General features: G+C 38.4%; 1 protein-coding gene across 6 annotated transcripts in view; it reads right to left on the bottom strand.

The window, feature by feature from the left end:
• LOC118792928 (adhesion G protein-coupled receptor L3-like) overlaps positions 1–21,383 on the bottom strand; it is a 190,802-nt gene that overhangs the window by 91,409 nt on the left and 78,010 nt on the right. For all 6 annotated transcript variants that reach the window (XM_036550779.1, XM_036550780.1, XM_036550782.1 and 3 more), the window contains exon 5: positions 1,888–1,997. In XM_036550779.1, coding sequence (XP_036406672.1) covers positions 1,888–1,997 — 110 coding nt within the window. The remainder of the gene's footprint in view (positions 1–1,887; positions 1,998–21,383) is intronic.

The following is a 21,383-nucleotide window of genomic DNA, read 5'->3' as shown; positions in this document are numbered from 1 at the left end:
CACAGAAGCCAGCCACTGTCTCTTTGCATAGGGTGGATCCTTCCGCTACAGAGCCAGCGCACATGCTCCCTGAGTGTGCAAAATGGGTACAAGTCCCAGCAAGGGCTGCTGACCCTGCATCATACTGCGATTCTACATCCAGCGTGAGTTCAGCTGAAATACCGATGAAGTCAAATGTTGTTGTGCTTTCCTGATGACCCCATTAAAGGCTTGCGTTCTGACAAACATTGCAGACTGACTTGAGAACAGAAACTCCATCAGTCCTAGGGGATTCCTGCGGCATGGGAAAATTTTGCAGTGCTTTGTTTATCTGATTTTCAGCATGGTATACCACAGGAATGATGTGCAGAAGGACAGGACAAAATAGAAATGCAGAAAATAAGACCCTTGGGACTTACAAAATTGGTATTTTTTGATTTACCTCTATCAGATCCAGCCCTATTGTTCCAGTTCACAAAATATGGTGCAAAGATACAGCCTGCAGAACCTTAAAATTCAGCAAATCACAAGTTATTATTTTGAACCAATTAACAGTCATGTCTTCTGCTTACTGGCTCAGTGATAGAACTAAAAAACTTGAGGCCATAAAGTTCATAGAAAAGTGAAAGTATTAATATTTTCAAAGCACCTGAAGAAGGAAATCGCATCATTCATATAAACAGTGTTATTTTCTGTATTTGGATGCCTAAATACAAAAGTAGGTTGTTAGGTAGGGCTAAATTTTTCTCACAGGAATACTGGAAAACAAATCACACTCGCTCATTGTTCACAAGCAGACACAATATGGACACATGCAATTTAACACTGGTTTCCGACATTATTACTACTAACCCTAATTATATTGTATTTCTGTTTGTATGAACATAATGCATCATGATTTGTGATTGAAAAAATGTTAGTGGTATAGGCAATAGCAAAAACAGGCCTAGAGTGTTGGGCTAGGAGGAGAGGGTTACAAAAGGCAGTGACAAATGAAACAAGACAGTGGTATACCATACTGCTTGACAAAACTGTTAATGTCCAAGTTCTTGACTGCTTGTCATCCATGCAGCCAGCATCTACTGGAAACTAACCTTACAATGTTGCATCAACAAACTGAAATCAACCAGAAATGATAAATTATTTTAAGACAGACATTTTATAAATAACTCACTTCCCATGTTTGTACAAATATAAATTGGAATATATTTATGATATTTATTTCATTAGACTGGGAAATAAGTATATGTGTAACATTTGTTGCAGAAAGGAATACAAAGAAGTATATATATGTGCAGACATTTGGTTTCTGGGCAGTGTATAAAGAATGGAACAGGACAGGATTAACAGGGTGGAACAATAAAGTAGACAGGACAGCAAGGACAGAACAGGGAAGGGTGGAATTGGTAACACTGAGCCTTTCACAGCATGTGTACCAAATATCTGGTTACAGAAGAATGCAACTGGCCTCAGGCCTTAATCTCAACCACATAAATACCAATTATGTAAAGCTGTAATCAGTATCAAATAATGAGCACTGAATGTAAAGGAGACAGACTGACAGTTTCATACCGAACAAAACTTAAATAATGGCACAAATTCTCTCATATCATAAGAACTTTGAAATGTCATATTTACATTTCAAAGTGAATACTACTCATATCTTATTATGCCATCTACAAAATTAGGTTGTATGCTGTTATAAATATGCTATAATAAAGGCTTTTGAACACATTTTGTAGTAATTTTTTGTGGTGACCTTGATACCCATTGCGATCTTAAATCCTCCCTGTTAGATTTGCATGTATTCTTGGCAATGGAAAATCTGCCCTTTTCGAGAGGGCATAGTATAGGATACGATCTGCTCAAATTGTTGATGTGGAATAAGTAGAGAAGAATTGTACATACTGTATGGAACACATTCGTATTGAACCTCCAAGTACTTGTATGTTCCTGGGCACGGGTCGGGAAAAACATCTGGTCCTGCAACGACGGCACACTGTGTCCGATTATTGCATCTGTAAATAGACAAACAAACAAAGAAATTAAAAAGGCATATCTTCGTATCACTTTCACATATTTCCACTTTGAACAGTATGAGTTTTTACAGCAGTCAAAATACACAAATACTGTATGCACTGGTTCCTCAGATCCATACAAGCCCATGTAAAACTAACATGCAAGACTACATTAAATTGTTCTAACTCAGATAAAATCATGACAAAAAGGGGGGAAATCCATACATTTATGGGTTCAGAAGGCTCTGATTTCTTTGTTGTTCGTTGTTTAAACTTCAGTGTGCAATGGAAATATGAGGAAAATATGGCATTTTCACAGTAATGAATTTGGGCGTAAGGCAGACTGATTCTCTGTTATGACCCAGTCATTGAAAATCAAAAGCAACTTACATACAATGAGGGCTACACTTCAGCTTCCACTATGAGCCCAATCACACTCCAGGCAATAAGGAGGGTGCACAGTATATGTGGGTTTCATTAATATGTTCAGTCTTAATTTATCTATTCTTCACTTCTAGGTATCAAAAGAGACTTAACTGTGTTCATTTGTTGAAATTATGCATATTGTCGTTCTTCAGTTTCAATTCAACTGCATTACACAATAAGGATTCAAGGAGATATATGCAAATGAGGATTCAAGAAGATATATATCTGTTGAAGAGACAAACCGTGTTCTTTTGTAGGCGGTAACATCAAAAAAAGGTTTCAGATGTAATAGTAACCCATGACATGGGTGCAGGTCAATTATGTGAAACTCCAAAACTTAGCCCAAGACAATAGATCACATGGGCACTCGAGTTCAAAAGGTGATTAATTCCTGTTACGAATGAGGTTTTCCTGTGGCTGGTAATGTAATTGGATGAAAGGACTTTATTTTGTACAGAACTATAATCACGATTGACCACAATCTAGTATATCTGACTGCTTGGTTAACAACGCAGAGCAATGGATGATCATATATTTAAGTAAACAGAGCACAACTATGCTTATGAACCTGAAGGCACTACACAAAAGTATAGTGAAGAGCACTACGGGTTAGACGGCAGTACTGTGCGATTGGACAGCAGCCATTCCACACAGTCTTCTTGTCAAATGGGTGAAGTGAAGCAGAGCCAGACTTTGTTATTACATGGAAATGAAGGCCTCCCAATAAAATTAAGCTGCTGCTGGAAGTGAGGTGGTGGACCAAAAGAGGACAGTCTTCCCACTGGACCAAGAGGGGGGAACAATGCTGGCTAGAGGGATGGTACTTTGCTGTAGAAGTACAAGATGAAACCAATGTAATGATGTACTGTGATCCTTCATGGTCCCACGACACTCTTCTGAAAGAGTTAGGTGATTAACCCCGGTGTATATTTGCATTTTTCATTTGTTTATCCATTATTCATGGCTTTCATTTAATATATTACCCATTTATACAACTGGATATTTATTTTATTCAGGTACTGGTTCAACAGCAGTATCCCACCTGGAATTCAAACCTCCAATGTTCCTTTCACAAGCCGCTAACCACTACACCTTACTCCTGCCCTTGGCGTCCTGGCAAAATTTCCAATTAGGCTCTCCCAATCCAGTCATCTAATCACCAGTTTATTTGGTTTATTAAAAGTCTGTGACTTCACACTACAACTGGAGAATGGTGAGTGTGCTACCACCTTTGTGCCTTTGTTGCTTCACCAATAAGGGTGGGAATTATCTTAGATATGTTTGATGACAAATGCAGGTTATTATTACTAATAGTAGCAGTAGTAGCAGCAGTAATGTTACAAGTAGCATTATTATGCAAAATCATTTGCCTGTACAACAACAAGAGGCTGCAAATGAAATTCATAAACCACATACTCGAATACTGTTTTTTGCTCTAATTGGTCCGCTGTTCTGTCTGTATCTTAATGTACTTTTTTTATTACTGCTTGTCTTCACAATATGAGTCAGACAAAGTCATAGGAAACTGACACAGTGATTCATACTGTACAATCAAAAGGTTCCTTTACATTTTAATTAACATTGATCCGGGAAGAAATAATCAATTGCATTGTGCTGGAAAGTAAAGGACCCTCTCCTCTTAACCAGGCTCTAATGTGATGTGAGAGACATGCCATCACCATCCCTAGTTTTATAGGATCAAGACCACCACATCCGTCACCCACCCTGACAGCACACAGAGCGCCTCTGTCAAACATGCCTTGAGCGCTTGTCGATTATCTAAAGAGTTAAGTTCAGTTGTGTAAATGTCACTCACATAGAGAAGGGTCAACCCTATGAAACCAGTGATTACGGACACATATGTTACTGAACTGTTCCTTCTTATATCTCAGGTATAAATGCATAATAATTAGGGTTGTCAATATTAACAATTAAACTTGTGTGTTTAATTAAATAACTAAAATGAACGCTGCAAATAATCAAACATCCTTGCTTTGACAGCGATTCACAATCCATTTCATACTAAACTACTGTGGGTCATAACAAACTCTGAAAGGAACTTGTATCATGTCTAGATGATTGATATTGCAGACATGGCAGAAATTGTACTTCGATGTTTATTCTCACTTGCAGTAATGCTGATATCATACAGTGATCCTGTTTTGAACACACCTGTCAATACCTGAGCTATTTAATCTCTGTTCAATAATGACCAAACATGAGGACAATCTATGTTGTAGTCATTTTCACAAAAATGTATTGATATGTGCAGTCCAAACAGGACATGAAATATATATATGAATGGCAAAGATTAAACTCTCACTTAATCCAGGGTTTACTGTTATCTTGGCCCACATTTACAGTATTATTCCAATAAATCTGTAGGATTTACTTTCATTTTAAAAGCTGTCAGTTTACAGGTTGTCTATTTCCAGAATTAAAGAAAACATTCTTACATATACATACAACATATATATATATATATATATATATATATATATATATATATATATATATAATACATACATATATGAATTTTAGTTAGATCTAGTTACTTAGCTACTTAGACAGTAAAGTTAGATTTTTAACATATGGCTGTAGTGGAGAAACACTTCATGAAAAATATGAATTAACAAAACAATAAAAGTTATGCATCACGACATTTTACTATATTTCAGACATTAAGGAATAAAAATATTGTGTCTGAAATTAACCACTTTATTTGATATACCTTTCTGAAACTAAAAATCATAGGATAGTTTGAAAAAAAAAAGGTTTGGGTATTTAAGTTAAAACTAAAATGTCAAATAAACAACTACTTTTCACCTGCTACCTGCTCCTAAATACATCTGCACAGCAGTGGAAATATGACATAATAAGGCTGTCTTGCATGACTCACAGACCTACAGGAGGGACCATTGCATCATCACAGCATAACAAAGTCTATAAACTGCAGTCAATATCCGAGACCAATTTTTGAAACGAGAGTAAAACAGACACCTAAAATTGAATAGATTATGCCCTGCAGGGTGACTGTAATATCTTGTTTCATTTGAAAATTTTCCCCCCTTTGTTTTGAGCAGGAACCTGTCAAGATGACATTTAAATAAAGGCTCACAAGATTTTTCCATTAAATATTCCAAATGTGTTAATTTTACAGGTTTTCTCCATCTTCCCATACTCAGAACGAGGAGTGATGTTTTAGAAATTACTAATATTGATATTAACCGCCTGCTGCTGTCAAATGGCAGCCCATTTGAATGTTAATGCTCGCCAGGTTCTTTGGCTGTGCTGAAATCTTCCGCTCATAATTTTTCAATTTGGCCGGGGTGTCTCCGCAGTCTCATCTGTCATTTGTCATCCCTGGCAGATTAGGGCTCAGACAAAGAGCTGACAACACCGGATGTGCCACACTGGAGAGGACACATGTAAGCAAAAAATGTAATCACCGCTTATCCCAAAAACAATAAAAGGCCCGGGCCTGCCGCACGGGTGGCTGGCGACTGAGCGCGTTCCAGTGAAACCAAAGCCGCTCTTAATGAGATTGAGATTTATGAGGCCCAATATCTGTGCCACAAACTAATTACAGTGGCCATATCTTTCTGTGCGTGTACCACCAACTCCACACTGGTAATCTTCTCAAGAGAGAATTTGTCAGTTAAACCCCCCAAAAAGGTGAAGAGACAGCGATGCCTACTGTAGTTAACTAAGTAAGTGCCTTGGCGTGGCATAAAATATGACCCTTCTCAGTGTGCCAGCTGAGAGCAGACCGTTTCCCTCAGCCTGACAAAAATGTTATTGGACTGCAAACCGCAGAAGGCAGGTGTGATAATGAGAGAACAACCCCCTCTCCCCCAACCCAGACATATTCCAAAATATTCCAGACGAATCTGTATTGAGTAAAAATAGGGCGAGTTTTCAATGCTAAAAAGACTATGGGTGAGTGACAGACAGGTCAATATCCAGGTTTCTCCACTGGGGCCCATTAGGCTTTGCAAATGGTCTTACAGTAGAGAGTAGACTAAATTCATTATCCTTCACAGCTGCACTGCAAGGCATCCATCTTTTTGATTTGCCCCTTCTCTCAGTTGGCACAGAAAGCCTTAAATCTGTATGACCACTTCAAATAAGCATTAGTCCCAAAGCATCAGCCACTGTCAGCTCTCTCTGGTCTCCCCATCACTGCTGAACATAAATATGCTATATTTTCAAACTGCAGTAAGTGAACACCATGCTGCTGAGGTTTAAATGACTCTCGTTGTAAAGCGGGCTCCATCCAGACAAGTGTAACGCACAAAAATATATAAACAAAATTGCGATACGTACTTCAGCTGATTTGATTCAAGGTACACGCTAAACAGCGGTCAAACAATGAAGAATAATTTTGAATTGCATCTGTTTAATGGACGAGGAACCTGACCTTTGATGTAAATGTTACGGCAGAGAAGCAGGACTCAGGAAAGCACAAACATTAAGTTTTCTGAAAGAGAAACACTTTGATGTACAGAGAACTGGTCATTTTGTTATATAAGCTACTTTCTTCATGAGATGCATTCAATGTAATGTTTGAAGGCCTTCAATTGTTTGAAGACATTTTCTTCCATTGCTTTAACCACACAATACAAATTAAATAGAAAACAAAGCAAATATGAAACAGTAAAATACTCCAAAGTGGGAGTCAGTGTATTGAAATATATTCCAGAAGTTTAAAAACACAATATCCTTGAATATGAAAGCTTCCTTCTGCAACCTTCACTACACTTCATCTACAGATTGTACCCTGTGTCCCCACTCCAATCTACTGCTAAGCACAGATGAAGAAGTTATTTAAAAAAAGACAAAAAGACAATATTTTGGTTTTGAGCTCTGCTAGCTTAACAAGGCTGAGTGGTCCTCAGATTTTCTGTGTGATCACATACTTCCCAGTACGATAAGGTTGAATTTTGTATCATCAATATAACCCTTCTCAAATACTCTTCCAGATTTGGTTGCCATTCTGCTGTTGTGACCATGCTGTGGAAAAGATTATGCTTTCATAGGGGTCATCCACTCTTTTTTTCTATACTTCCTTTTAGAGATAAGCCCCACTCATCTTCTTTTAACAGTATGTCAACTGAGCTACACTACAAGGCCTAAGATGTGTGTTGAGAGGTAAGCCCACAGTATCTTTGTTCACAAGAGCATCTGGCAGTATGAAACATGCAGGCCTGGATGTGCCATTCAATCCAAATTCCATAAGACGTGGCACAACTCCAGTGCACTATGGCCAATTCAACTGATAAACACACGCATTTTCTGGTATGTTAAGAAGAATGGAGCACTTTGTATGCCGATGAATGAAGGCAGCTTTTCTGAATAAAGGACATTAACTTAGTTAAACCGGTCATGATGATTGATGCAACAAATGTTGTGCAGTCTGGTTTCCTCTCTCACAAGTGTGCATTTAGGTTTTATTTCACAAGGGGTCCCACTGAGTTTAGAGTCATTTTTTTTTCATGAGACATGAAGAGAGGTCTGAACTAAAGTCCTGTAACCCAACTCAAACCCAATGGGATGTGATGGAACATGTCAAGTTTGGACTGATTCTGGCCTGTAATTGCGTTACAGCATTTTGGTTGGATCAGGCTCAATATTTCTGTGTATCAGATTTTGAATTCATTGCTGTCTAAAATCTGGGCTAAAATCTCATTTTGAATGAATGATACATACACAAAGAAAATTAGCATTTTTAAGGCCACTGAATATATCCAGCTTGAATGTTTAGGTATTTAGGTATTTTACAGTCATTGGTTGGGTAATTTTATCATCTGGGCTTGGTCAGGTAACAGATCAAGTTATTATCTTCAGGCCAGGTGCAGTGTGGGTATGAATGAAATTATTAAATGAAACAAAAATCTATTATATGTCATACTATTTCAGTCAAATGGTAAACCTCTGGAGACTGTGTGTTTTGGCTGTTTGGGAACAGGTTTTTCTGAATAGGATAATCCAGGACATAAACCACATAAAAAAAAAAATAAATAAATAAATAAAAAAAAACATGCATGCGATAACTATTTTAGTCTATAAAAACACATGTAACAATTTAACTGTGACTGCAATAGTGAGTAATGTAAATACAGATGGAATTATGAGGTTTCTTTTGCATTGGTCAGGGTCCGCCATTTAGTCTGTAGTCTGTATGCAGATATACACGTGTCTATTCAGCATCCAGCAGCAACAAAAAGAGACACTCTATCTCAATACAGCATGGCTGTGCAAAATATTTAGGGGTGGGGGGCGACTCTGATCCCCATTTTAACTGTCTCTCATGCAGAAAGCGTGGAGGGTGTACATATAACTCTCTCTGTTTGATTAACTGACTTTACAGTTGCCATCCCACAAGCGGTGGTGGCACAGATTTACAATATAAGCCTTCTCTTTGTGGGAACAAGCAGGTATGAGTGGGCCTTGGGGGACAAAGTCAGCCCATGAAACAAAGGATGAATGTAGAATTATCTTCCATCTCACATCGTACCATCACATATGAATCAGACAGAGAAAGAGGCCAACTATGGACCGTGTTGCTGCCTCGCAAATGACACATACCGCAAAATAGATCAGCAGTTTCAGAATGTGAAACTTCACGCTCCAGATACTATGAGTGTGTGTCATCGGGGGGGCATGTAGTACAGTTTATACATCAGCAAAATGAAACATGTCATTAACTGATGCTGTCCAGATGTTTTTACTTTGAGAGTAAATAAACTGTGGTGTTGGGGAAGATAGAAATTCAATATGACAGGGATGAAAGAGAAAGCAATGTGGATATAGTTATAATAAACAGGCTCCTATGGCTCTGATGAAAATATTTTGCTGATATAACTCCAAAACAATCTACAATTAAAAGTATATCCTCAAAGAAAGACTGACCATAAACAAAGGACCACATTTTAATTAATCAAAATAATTTCACATTAAAACTATCCTTTACAACCACACTCACCACAGTGAATGTACATTCAGGAAAACAATAACAATATGTACACTTACAGAAAGAACAGATATCACTATGTGAATGTGTGCAACTCTCGTTAGGTGTCATGGATGATCCTTATGTTACATAATCTGAACATTGAAAGATAACCCTTTTCAATTTTTCTTCTTGAAAGGAAGACTTGCTGAAAATATTTTTATGCTTTAGAGAAATAACAAAAACAAAACAACCCATAAAAATAATTACTTATTATTCTAGCATTTGAGCCCAGGCACTGGAGGTGCAATGGCTTCCGTTTGTTTCTGTTTGGATGGTTGCTGTAGTATTTTTTGGAATGGTACTTTACTTTAATAAATGCATATCTCAGGAGCAAATCCCAACCAGCACTGAACAACAACAAAGCCAATAAATTAAGTGGTTGTTTTGAATTTTACAAGGCAGAAGAGCAAACATAAAATGTGAAATGCAACAGTAAATGTACTTGCTTCTACATTTTGTAATGGCTGGGGTTTCAATGTTTGGTTTGAATACTGGAAAACTTGCCATGGATGGAAGATCCTTCCCAAAGAATCCAAATGACACAAGCACTGCTCATTCTCTCCAGCATACAAAAACAGGCAAAAATTCAAACACACACATAAAGATGGTCTGTATATTCAGGACACATAATATTACAAAATTATTACACTGTTAATTTTGCAGATATCAGTATACTGTGACAAACCATGCACTGGCTTGTTAAGAGAGGCAGGTGCTGACTGTCAACATAGGTTAAAAATTGCTTCCTTCGCATACCAAAGTGATAATTGAGGTTTTTTTAAGAAAGGAAAACTCAGAGGTAGTGTGTCATGATAATCAGTTTGTATGTGTTTGAGTTCATGTGCACATGTTTCGTTCTTTCCTATTCCAAAGTAATTATGCAACTAAAGGGATTACATCACCGTATAAACTTCACTGATTGCAATGACCTTCTCCAGAGACACTAAACACATTACCTTCTTGGGTCATGCCTGTTGTGCTGACAAACCAAGACAGTGCTGCATCCAGCAAGCTCATGAATTTCAGATCCCCTCACAGATAAAATGGCGACACAGCCGTTGAGTGGGGAAAAAAAATTATATCGCCTAAGCTTTTCAATGCATCAAGTCTTGTTTGTTACGCACACAGAGCAATGAAAGCTCCCATTAAGAGTCAGAAGTGTACTTAAAAAGCTTATGTGGACACATGCATGGCATAGCAACAAAAAAGAATTGAATGCCATCTCCAGCCCAGCTGCCTTTCATCAAAATCTTTGAAAAACCCTGACAAAGAATCGGCTGCACATAAAAATGTCTAATACTTCAGTGAACCACGCACACACACACACACACACACACACACACACACACACGCACACACACGCACACACGCACACACACGCACGCAGGCACACAAACAGAGTCTGGGTAGCCTTTAAGCTGAGCTATTTCATTTTCATTCTATGTAACCATGGAAACCCTAATGTCCAATTCCAGAGAGCGCTTCCAGCATTTTCTTTTAGATTCTTACCACAACACTGCATTCCTAGGCTACAGTGCTCCAAAACACTGCTGTAGTGGTCTTTCACTGCTAGTTACACATTGCAAAAAGACATAAAAGAGACCTCTGCTGAACAGCGACTTTTTCCATTACAACTTTCACATTTGGTAGAAATGAAATCAAAAGCTAACTATGAAGTGAGGTACAAAAGTGCAAATATGTAGCTATTTGCATATTTTTGCACATTCAAAAAATATCCTTATAATACTTTGGAGTTAAGCTTGTCCCATTTCATTTAATATAAATTAATGGTGTATATTTCTGTATATAATCATTTTCTAATATAAAATTTATTGCATACATAAATATGCCGACTGGGTAAGTCTGACTTGCGGTATTACGTATTCCATGTTGAGGGACAAATGAATCTCCTCTGTGACACTCATCACTGTGCATTCTATTTAAGGCTAAAAATGAGGACAATAAATAATAGTCCAATCTAATAGCAAACCAGATATTGATAAACTAACAAACAGCATCTATACTGACAGCCATAAAATTATCTAAGGCCTTACTGGGCTGTCTGGCAGGATTTATGGAGGGGATTAAAAGCCATTCAATGATGGAATTCGTACTGCCTCATGCCATCAATATACCCACAGGGATTCACTCATAACCACTTTGGGGAGAAAAATATAATTTACTGACAATGATGGAATATCTTAATTTAGTGCGTTCAACGTATGAATCTCGAAAACAGCATTCTGTGAATAAGAAGATGAAGTATTGGGAATGACATAGATTGCATGTAGTTCTCCTCACCTGCCTCAGAGTCCTTGTCTCATATATGACAGTTCACAACAGATTATTTACTTTATGTCCATTGATGATCTTGACAAACCTTGATAAAGAAGACAATGCTCAAGGGAGAAGTATACCCTTAGAAATAAGCATTAAGGGACATGCTTAGACAGGAATGAATGAGAGGGGCAAGCACAAGGAATTTGCAGTTCTGGGGGAAAAGTGTGGTCTTTTCCCTGCTGTCTGAGGTGACAGAATGCTTCCCACATCACACTCCATGTGGTGACACTGTCCTGCTGGATTTGACGGGCGCGTCAGAGATATTCAACTGCGTGTCTTTTCAAATTCTATCGAGTCTCTGGAGACGCAAGGAAGAATGTGGAGAGAATCCAGAGCAGAAAAATAAGACTGTTACACGCCGTGGTCGATACCACGGAGCTTTTGCATTGCATCAAAAACACATTTGGCACATCAGTGGTGATGGGATGGAAAATGCACACAGCTTTTGACGAATTCTTTCTAACTCAAGAGTTGCAAACATTTTGCAAATTGATCTCACATATTGCATGGCTCAGAATGCACAATATGTCTGAGTTTCAAAGAAATACTATTCATGGGCATTATGCATTTGTGGTTTAACCCTGAATACATTTTTACTTTTGGCCAAACCTGCTTAAAGTCAGGGGGGCAACTCATAACTAAAGGTTCTTATTATGAGAATGTAACACAAAACTACTTGTAATGTCAAAAAAACTATGATTTTTAGTGAAATCTTAAAGCATGTGTTTAATAGTCATAGAACATAACTGAAATACATTGTGATTAACATATGTGTGGATAACAATTGCCCATACAGAATTTTTTTCCACCAAAACCTGAACAGATACAATTATGTTCTATTGTGCTAGAAGTCTGTCTGGATAAGAGTGCCTGCTAAATGCATGTAATGTAATGTAATGTAAAACACCAATGCCAGCAAAAAAAACCCATTTGTACATTTTGTGAAATGTACAGTATGGATGATAATACTTTCAAGATTATTATTGCCTACTGGTTGCTCTGAAATGACTGTCAATAGTTTCATCAGAGGCTTATCTCAGCTTATTTGTAGATGTCATATGGCCTCTCCAACTAATTGTTGAATGAAACTGCTGAGATCCTTTCAATCACTTTCAATCACTTGTGATACACAAAAAATTCAACAAGCACAAGCTGGATAACTTACATTTCCATTTGGGTCTTTTACAGTCTTTCCAAGGCTGTGTGAAGGATAGATACAGAGCTATAGCCTTGCGCGCATACTGTGTATAACAATCAACTGTACTGACAACAGTTTTAGTTAAGAGTTCACACATTAAGGCGTTATCTCTGTCCATGGGCGGACTCAAGTTTCAGTTTTGGTCTCTACAATTTCCAGGATTTCATCCATACCACTGCCACAGATCTACATGCCTTTTCATTGCCATCTGACAAAGATACCTTGCACATACTTTTTTTTTTTTCTTTTGTTCAGTTTTATATGCCTGTGTGATCACTGTGTGACAAAGATATGTAAAAGAGAGTGGTGTACCACTACATTCTAAGCATTCTGCAACAAATGAAATGTACTCAGCTAGAGTCACACAATGAGGGGTGAGGAGTTGTTTCTACTGCTGGTTTCTGGTGCGGGCCCTAATTACAGCAGTGAGCGAGGCTGACAGTTGGACTCCAAGAGTACTGCGGGGCATCTCCCTCTGCTGAACCGGCTTCGTGAGGATGGCAGGGCTGTATGTAGGGCATGGCCAGATCCAGCCAAATTCAGCACTGAGGAAAAAGCTTCCTGACGTTCTTGTGCTGCTGAAAGCTTTGTGGCTGAATGCATCAAACGACTAGAGATGACACGGTGAGTCTCTTCCAACAGTAAGGACTGTCACGGTGTTCCTTAAAGTGAATAAGCATGTGAAATTGGATGTGTGTATCCAACTATTTAATGGGTCTATATCCCACCCCATATTATAAAACTTAGAGAGCACAATTATCTTAATATACAATATCTGCCATTATCATTGACATGCTCACTGTCAAAATACCTTAAAGATTAAAAGATTAGAGTTATAAGTGAACAACATATAAGGACAATCATAAAGGCAATATTATTTCAATGTGGTAGAAAGAGGAGACTATTTTTAATAAAGGTTTTGGGTGAGGTGAAATACAAATCACTCATTCACGAAATTCACAAGAATAAATGGCTATTTTGAAATTTATCCCATCGCTTTAATGATAATAAGCCCATTCAGTCCTATGCGTAATATGCACAAGAAATTAAACACCAATAAACACTCAAAAGCAATATAGCTTTTGAGCAATATAATAACAATGAACAAAAGTAAAATAAAAATGCTACATATCATCTCATTTACATTTATGAGAACACATCAACATCTCATTAGTAATTCACACCTGTTAAAAAAATAAAATTCAGGATTATGTTGCAAACTGGCAAGCGGGAGCATTCAAAAAGTTAAAAGTCATTTTGACACACAGGACTTGTTATTGGCATGATAGTTGTGAGCTCATCCATGTCGAGCAGCTTGTTAAATTAAACATCTTAAGGTGTCATCCCAATTACTATAAAAAGGCTGAGATACTCTGCACCAGTGTATCAAGCGTCAGTCAAACTGAGCAAGTGAATGACTTCTTTAAAAGTTCCCATAACACTCACCAAAATGGGAAAAAATAATACTGTGAAAAACTGTTATTACTCTTTCATAATTCCATTTTGCTTTTAAATGTTTAAATGTTTAAATGCTGATTTAAAGAATTGAATTCTAAATATTCTATATATTGTAATGCATATTCTACTTTTTATTATGATTATACATACATGCATTTTGATATTGCTTATTACTTCAAAATTAAACTTAGCTTAAACAAAAAAAAAAATCAATAACTCAGCTCTCAACTATTGTCACGTATTACTTATGACAATTGATTCTGTAGCCCCAAACTCTGGCTGTGCACCAGAAAGTTAAGACTTGACCTCAAGAGCCATCCAAAATGTAGCTTCTAGCTCATTCATGGTTGCAAGATACAGAACTGGAGACACTTTCTTACATATGTAAATATCTACTCCACAGTCATTTTACAATCTAACATTTTTAGAGAGTGCAGCATATTTGTGACCTGAAACCACAGTACTAACATCTGGAAAGTTTCTAAAGAGACAAGCTGCCAGAGAAAAACTGAATGGCAGGTAAGGCGTCGAGTGGCTCAGTGGCGAAACCGCTGCATGGGCCCCGTCCCCAGAGGGCTGATGAACACTGGAGCTAGAATAGGGCAGCCTCAATGGTTCGCTTCTGGAGCAGGTGGCCCTGGCAATTACCCTGGTGGCCAATCCAAGCGCTGTGCCCAAGGGGGCTGGCCTGCAGCCCTGCATTCATGTCCCATTTAAGCCACTGATAAGGGGATGGGCGGGTAGGGGAAGCTAGCAGAAGCGAGGGGGGGGATCTTTGAAACGCCAGAGTCCAGCTCCGACTGGAAGCGTTCCCAGACTAACAGCTTGAGTCACCGTTTGACTGGGACGAGGGCACCGAGTCGGGCCGTCTCCTCCAAGATGAACCCTCTCCTCTGCGCGCACAACACGGACACGCGGAGAAGCACAACAGTCCAAAACAAACGCCGACAACCCACATCTGCTCAGAGAAGAGACAGAGAATTCCCCCAGCAGGGGTAGTGCACAGCTAAGCAGAACGCGCAAACCCGGCAAAGAAAGCAAGACTGGCCCCATCACCATCTCCCTATACTGAGTGTGATTTCTCCATTGCCTAGATGAAAAGCAGCCAGCACACAATTTGGAAGCGCAAGAGTACAACCCTCTTTGTCACTAAGCTTATTTCCGGTGCTCCAAACTAAATATGCAGTGCTGTTGGTGGTAGGCAAGAGGCCCTTTAATTAATATAATGCATACTTATGTAGATTATCCGGCTATCTCTCTTCAAACAGAAAAGTTAAAAAAGAATAAACAAAAACCTAATATAAAATGACCTCATAAGGCTCACATTGTATTCATAAAGCTGTGTCTTTGGATGTGGTTAAACCCCCTTTTCACATTAATTTCAACTTGAGCGTATGACGGGCAGTGAATAACTGGAACATTTCTGGCACGAGGAAGTTATCTTTGGCGGGGGGGGTAGAGTCAGGGAGTGAAAAGAGGCATAAATAGCCTCACTGGCCAGGGCAGTAACTTAAATTAGTGTAAGGAAAATCAGAGGTTTGTCACATTGCTTAGACATGAGCTGAATAGCTTGAGAATTCACAAAAGGTCAAGCTGAAAAGAACGCTATCGCCTCTCCCAGCCAATTCCTAACATACTAGACAATTTCTGTTGACATTTCAAGCTATGCAATCAAAGAAACATGCAGACGTAGCAGATGCAGCAGACATCAAATAGATATACACTCCCACCTGCCAATTAAGAGGAAAGGAGCTCAAGAAAAACAGCTTATGAGTAAAGGAAGAAACATCAGAGAAAAGGGAGACTGCTCCCAGACTGATGTTGCACCACCTGCACTATCTGAATTAGCTCTTTCATCACAGTTTAAACTCATCGAAGTGAAGCACGCTCCCATCACCGTTAAATGAACTAAGCGTACCCTTGCCATTTTCTTTTATTACCAAAGCACAAATGTTTAGCCAGTCTCGACATGAGTTATAATGTTGACTTTGTCTTATGCGCAGAAGTGGAACATTCTGCTCCAGGTACCACCCTGTAAAGCTAGCTGGGAATCGAGGAAACACACAGTCAGAACGATTCCCAAACTTTCTTTAAACCTGGGGGGTTTTGATGAAACCAAAAGGGCAAGCACTATGCCAGCAAATGTTTTCTGTCATTCTCATTTTAGAGCTGGGCTCAAGATTCCACCTGCTGTTGCCTCTTGAGGGGCATCAATCAAACACACGCGGAAAAGCTCCAAAAATATGTCTACGTGTTTCAGGGCATTTTGGGACTCTGCACATCACGCTTGACCTGTGTGTGAACTTCAAGGTTGGACCATCTGAATAAATTCATAGCAGCTAACTGGCCAGATTAATGCTCCAGGTTCCTATCAAGTGTAAAAAAAAGGGACAACAGAACAGAGAGTGGGAATAATAAATGCCCAATAATGTCACTCACTGGTAGCATAAATCCCTCTCTTTTCCTCTCTTTGAGTGCTTCTGAGGTGGTGTGAAAGTTACACAATAGAGAAAGCAGGTATGTGCAGGAGGGAATTGGGTTTAAATTCCAGAGGCAATTGTCAAACATTGCAAGCATTTATCATTTAGTCTACAGGGAAATTTTCAACGGCAGAGAGGACCACTCTGTATAAAATCTTTTCTTCTTGCACGCCTCATATTGTTCTTGTGGGGTCTGGAAAGTCACAACTTTGTATTTTAGTAATATAACTGTCGACGGCTCAAGACAACTAGGGTTATGACAGTTTTTTGAAAAGATTTTTAAATCCGCAAACTACTTTTGCACAGAAGCCAAAATGACAATGAAGAAGACAGAAAACAAATGTGAAGAAAGCCTCTCCTGTAGGTTTCGTGTATTAGTCCTCATTTATTTCCATTTTACATTTCTTGCATTAGCATCATGCTTCCTTGGTTTTGATGTGGAAATTTTAATATGGTTTTGAAATAGCACTGTCTTCTATTCATTTTTCAGTTGAGGTATGTTTAAAAAGGAAGCCATACTTGACTGATTGCAGTGTGCTATGCTCTAACTAATTAAAGCAGGGTTCAAGGTTTGTGCTTTTCCTCTTATCTCTGCATAGTTACCTGTGATGAGATTAGAGCTCAAAGTAAATATAAAAACTTTGACAGAGGCAATAAAAAACCTAACTGTTGTTTGAACCAGCAAAAAAAAGCACTCTGTTTCAAACTATAGTGGAATAGAAAATGTATCCCTTTCATATATTTAAATCAGTGTCCTTATTTATTATTATTCCAGGTAGTTTACAAAACCTTTGGCATGTGCTTTTAGTGTGAAAGTGCTTAGATTCTGTTCCATTATAATGCCTAACATCTGTGATCTGTACTGAAATGCATTCAGATCACCTAACACATATCAGGTTGTCTTCTTAAAGTATTTCTGATGGATAAGTGTGCATAATGTTTCCCTTTCTTAACTAAGCCCTGCTTGTCTTTTGTTGCATGTACCCCGTTTAAAATGTCATATAATAGCAAACAATCAAACAGATACCATTTCTGGTGAGGGGAAAAAAAAAAATCTATGAAGTTGAAGCTCATCACTTCTGGGACTTCATAAAATCACATTCAATAGATCTTGGCTGAAAGCATCTTGTTTTTTTGGTAATTGAGCTGAGGTAGCATGTTAAACCACGTACTTGCTCATGAACATTTCATTTAATGTGTTACATAACTCATCAAAGAGCACAAGTATAAGTGCTGCTGCCACTGCAGTAAAGTTTTATGAGAGGAATGCAGGGAACAGGGAGACCAAGCAGGCCTTCTGTGCAACCCTGCGCAGCTGAGTTCCGTATCGTGTTGGTCGCTGTACTCAACGGTGACTAACTGGCTATCACCCCTCTCTGGAAGGCTGACCTCTTGGATTTAAAAGAGTATCCGTGTGTGGGAGTGTTTCATGTGACAAGCCATGTGATGCATCTTCAAGACTTTTAAACACGTACTTAGCGATTGCTTCCAATTAATGCAAACCTAATTTTCCTTTCGAGTAAATTGCATCTTCTCCATTAGAATCTAACCTACGCTTGACCCACTGAATAAAGCAAAGAAAAAGACAATTACAACAGCAGATACATATAAACATAGCAATGTTCCTCCAAGCTCACAGCCTCTTCTATACTACAAGGTGCAGCAGTACAATTACAATGTGTTATAACGCTGCTATTAGCAAGTAAAAAAAAAAAAAAAAATTGAAAACTAATTGTTGTAGTAAAATGTCACTTCATTTCAGGTTTTGGTAACAGATCTGCCATGAAAGAACTACCAAGAAATCCTCAGCCGTTGCTGATATCCAAACTATTGACAGACCATTGGAAATACAAGTCTTACGGTAACCTTATTTTCTGACATCTCATATAAAATGAAAAAGCACTGAATCCTGAAATAGGTCAAATGTCCAATCTGATTCATACAGTGCGCTAAGCAGCAGAGCAGAGATTGAGTCAGAATTGTTTAGAGAAGACAGCATGTGCTGATGCATATTCTTTAAGAACAAAGCAACAACAGGAATGCTGTTCAGAATATTCCTTTTGCTTTCATACAAATAAATTGCACGTGTTGCATATGTTTCCCACATTGCAATTAGTATCAAACTCATGCTTGTTATGTAACATAATTCCAGAGGTTCTCAGACTGAATGGAAAGTGCCATCACAATCATAATGCTGATTACATTAAAGACGCATTTAACGCAAGTAAATCCACGACTCCCAATGTTTCTCATTTTCCTCAGTGGTTTCTATTCTTCCAGCAAATATGCAGAGCAGTCAGAAAATGTAAATTAGCACTTGGAAAACATATCATCCTTCACAAAGCTGTTATCTTTGTATAGACCCTGTACCTTGACAATACAGACAGTCATCAAAATTAAGACTCTTACCACGAAAAGATGGATGAGAGGAAGTGAAAAGTTCAAAGGAGATGAGAGAGAGCACATTTTCTTTGTTTACCTTTGACCTTTATCTCCTCCTGGGAATACAAATGTGGTGCAGTGATATCAGCCCTACTTCAGTAGCGTGTGAATTCTGTTGAGATCCATGGTGATATATGACTTTGATATCAGGAGTAATTACAGTCTATGAGGGCTACAGTGCTCTGTGTAAGGCTAATACAAAAGAAAATGTGCTACTGATGAAAAATGGCAATTGTTGTGTGATTTTATCAGGGGGTTTGAAGGGTTCCTTTCAATGGTGTGGTGACAGAAGGAGATAGAGCAGAACTGCACTGTTTTCCCTGTGCAAGACGAGCAGAAACCTTTTTAAAAGCTGTGTGCCCTATTCACTGACATGTAATAATTACATTGTTAGTGACTCGGTTGAAGTGTACTGCATATCAGTACAAAGAAATTCCAGAATTCATAATTCTGTCTGTGCAGTTTATATTTTTTGGCTGTACTTTAACATCAGAAATTAATACGAATTTACTGCAATCAAGCCTAATTACCTTTTCCATCCAAAAAAAAAAAAAACTCTCTCCCCAGCAACTAAAAGAGGAAAGCAATTTTAAGAATCACTGATGCACCAACATTTCTACTTACCTAAACCCCCTGCAAGATATCTAATGATTCTGGACAATTCATCCTGTCAAGACAGGAACCATCATTGCATCGGAGTGCGGAGCACATTCACTTTGAGATGCATTAGTGCATTTTGAGGCACTTTACTGTGGGCTACATTTGGACAGGAGCTATTAGGAATCACATTAAACACTGCATTTGATCTGAGTATCATGCTGGGAGAATGTCTTGCAAAAAATAAATAAATAAACAAATAATAACAAATAAATAAATCAGTTTCATGACTCTTCAAGGCATTAAGTATGCCTGGTACATTATAAGGAAAAAAAACATTCTGTTTTACTGACATGAGCAGCCTCTCAAGCAGAAAAAGGAATATACTTTAAGAGAAAATGGTGCATTGACAGTTACCATTCTTCACACATCAATACTAATTTACATTTCATACATTTTGGCCAGTGGGTTGCAGTATAGTCTTCCTTCCTTCCTTATGGGAAGTCTGAATGATGACCATGTAAGTGAAATGACTAAACAAATGCTAGCAGGCAAGACAGTTGATTTGAGTCAACCGCACCTGATATGAGGCACAGTGCATTAAGTAGACAGGGTCTGTGCCAGACATAACTGTGGATTAAGACGGAAAGAGTGCCTTTGCCCCTGTATGAATAAGATGACTCCTGATTCATCTGAACTGTGAATCCAAAAGACTACATAAATCAATAAGATACAATAATATATCCATGAGCTCAGCAAAACTAGAATCATAAGGTCACAAGATGAACTAATTTTACATGTCTGCCAGAGAAAGAGAAGAATATCAAGTTACATGTCTACATGTTTACGCACTGTTTTGTACAAACAGAATAAATTTGATATGCATACAGATGTCCACCCCAAGGCCAGTGAATAAAAATGCTACTGAATATAACAAAAGCATGTCAAAATCCACATCAATGCAAGCAGTCCGTCAGTGCACATATTTGTGTCACATTAAGCTGTCACCGACACCAGATAAATTTGCACCTAAATGCAAACCTATGCGTTTCTGTCCTTCTTTTCATTTTATGTCAACCTCTGTATTATCTGTGCTTGGAACAGTCTTTGAAGATTTTGTTTTGTTCTATTTCTAATGAGCTTACAAGCCGGCATCCTAGCAACAGCTGTGCGTGTCTACGTCTGCCGGGGGCGTCTTTCTCAGTGTGATAAACCTCTCACAACTGTTCACATGCAAATGCGAGGTTGTGTCGCTAAAGCTGCAAATATCTCAGGATTTCCCCTTCAATACAACAAATGCTCTTTTCGATTTGTGTTTCAGTTTGATTTCGGCTTTCAGATTTCCCTGCCAGTGCACTGAAAGGTAAAATGGAGGGTTGTTCGTCAGAGTTAGGTTTTTTGTTCTTCTGCACAAGTTTGATTCATTCTGG

This window comes from Megalops cyprinoides, chromosome 18 (assembly GCF_013368585.1).
Source record: "Megalops cyprinoides isolate fMegCyp1 chromosome 18, fMegCyp1.pri, whole genome shotgun sequence".
Lineage (NCBI taxonomy): Eukaryota > Metazoa > Chordata > Actinopteri > Elopiformes > Megalopidae > Megalops > Megalops cyprinoides.
This window is presented reverse-complemented; position numbering and strand designations above follow the sequence as displayed.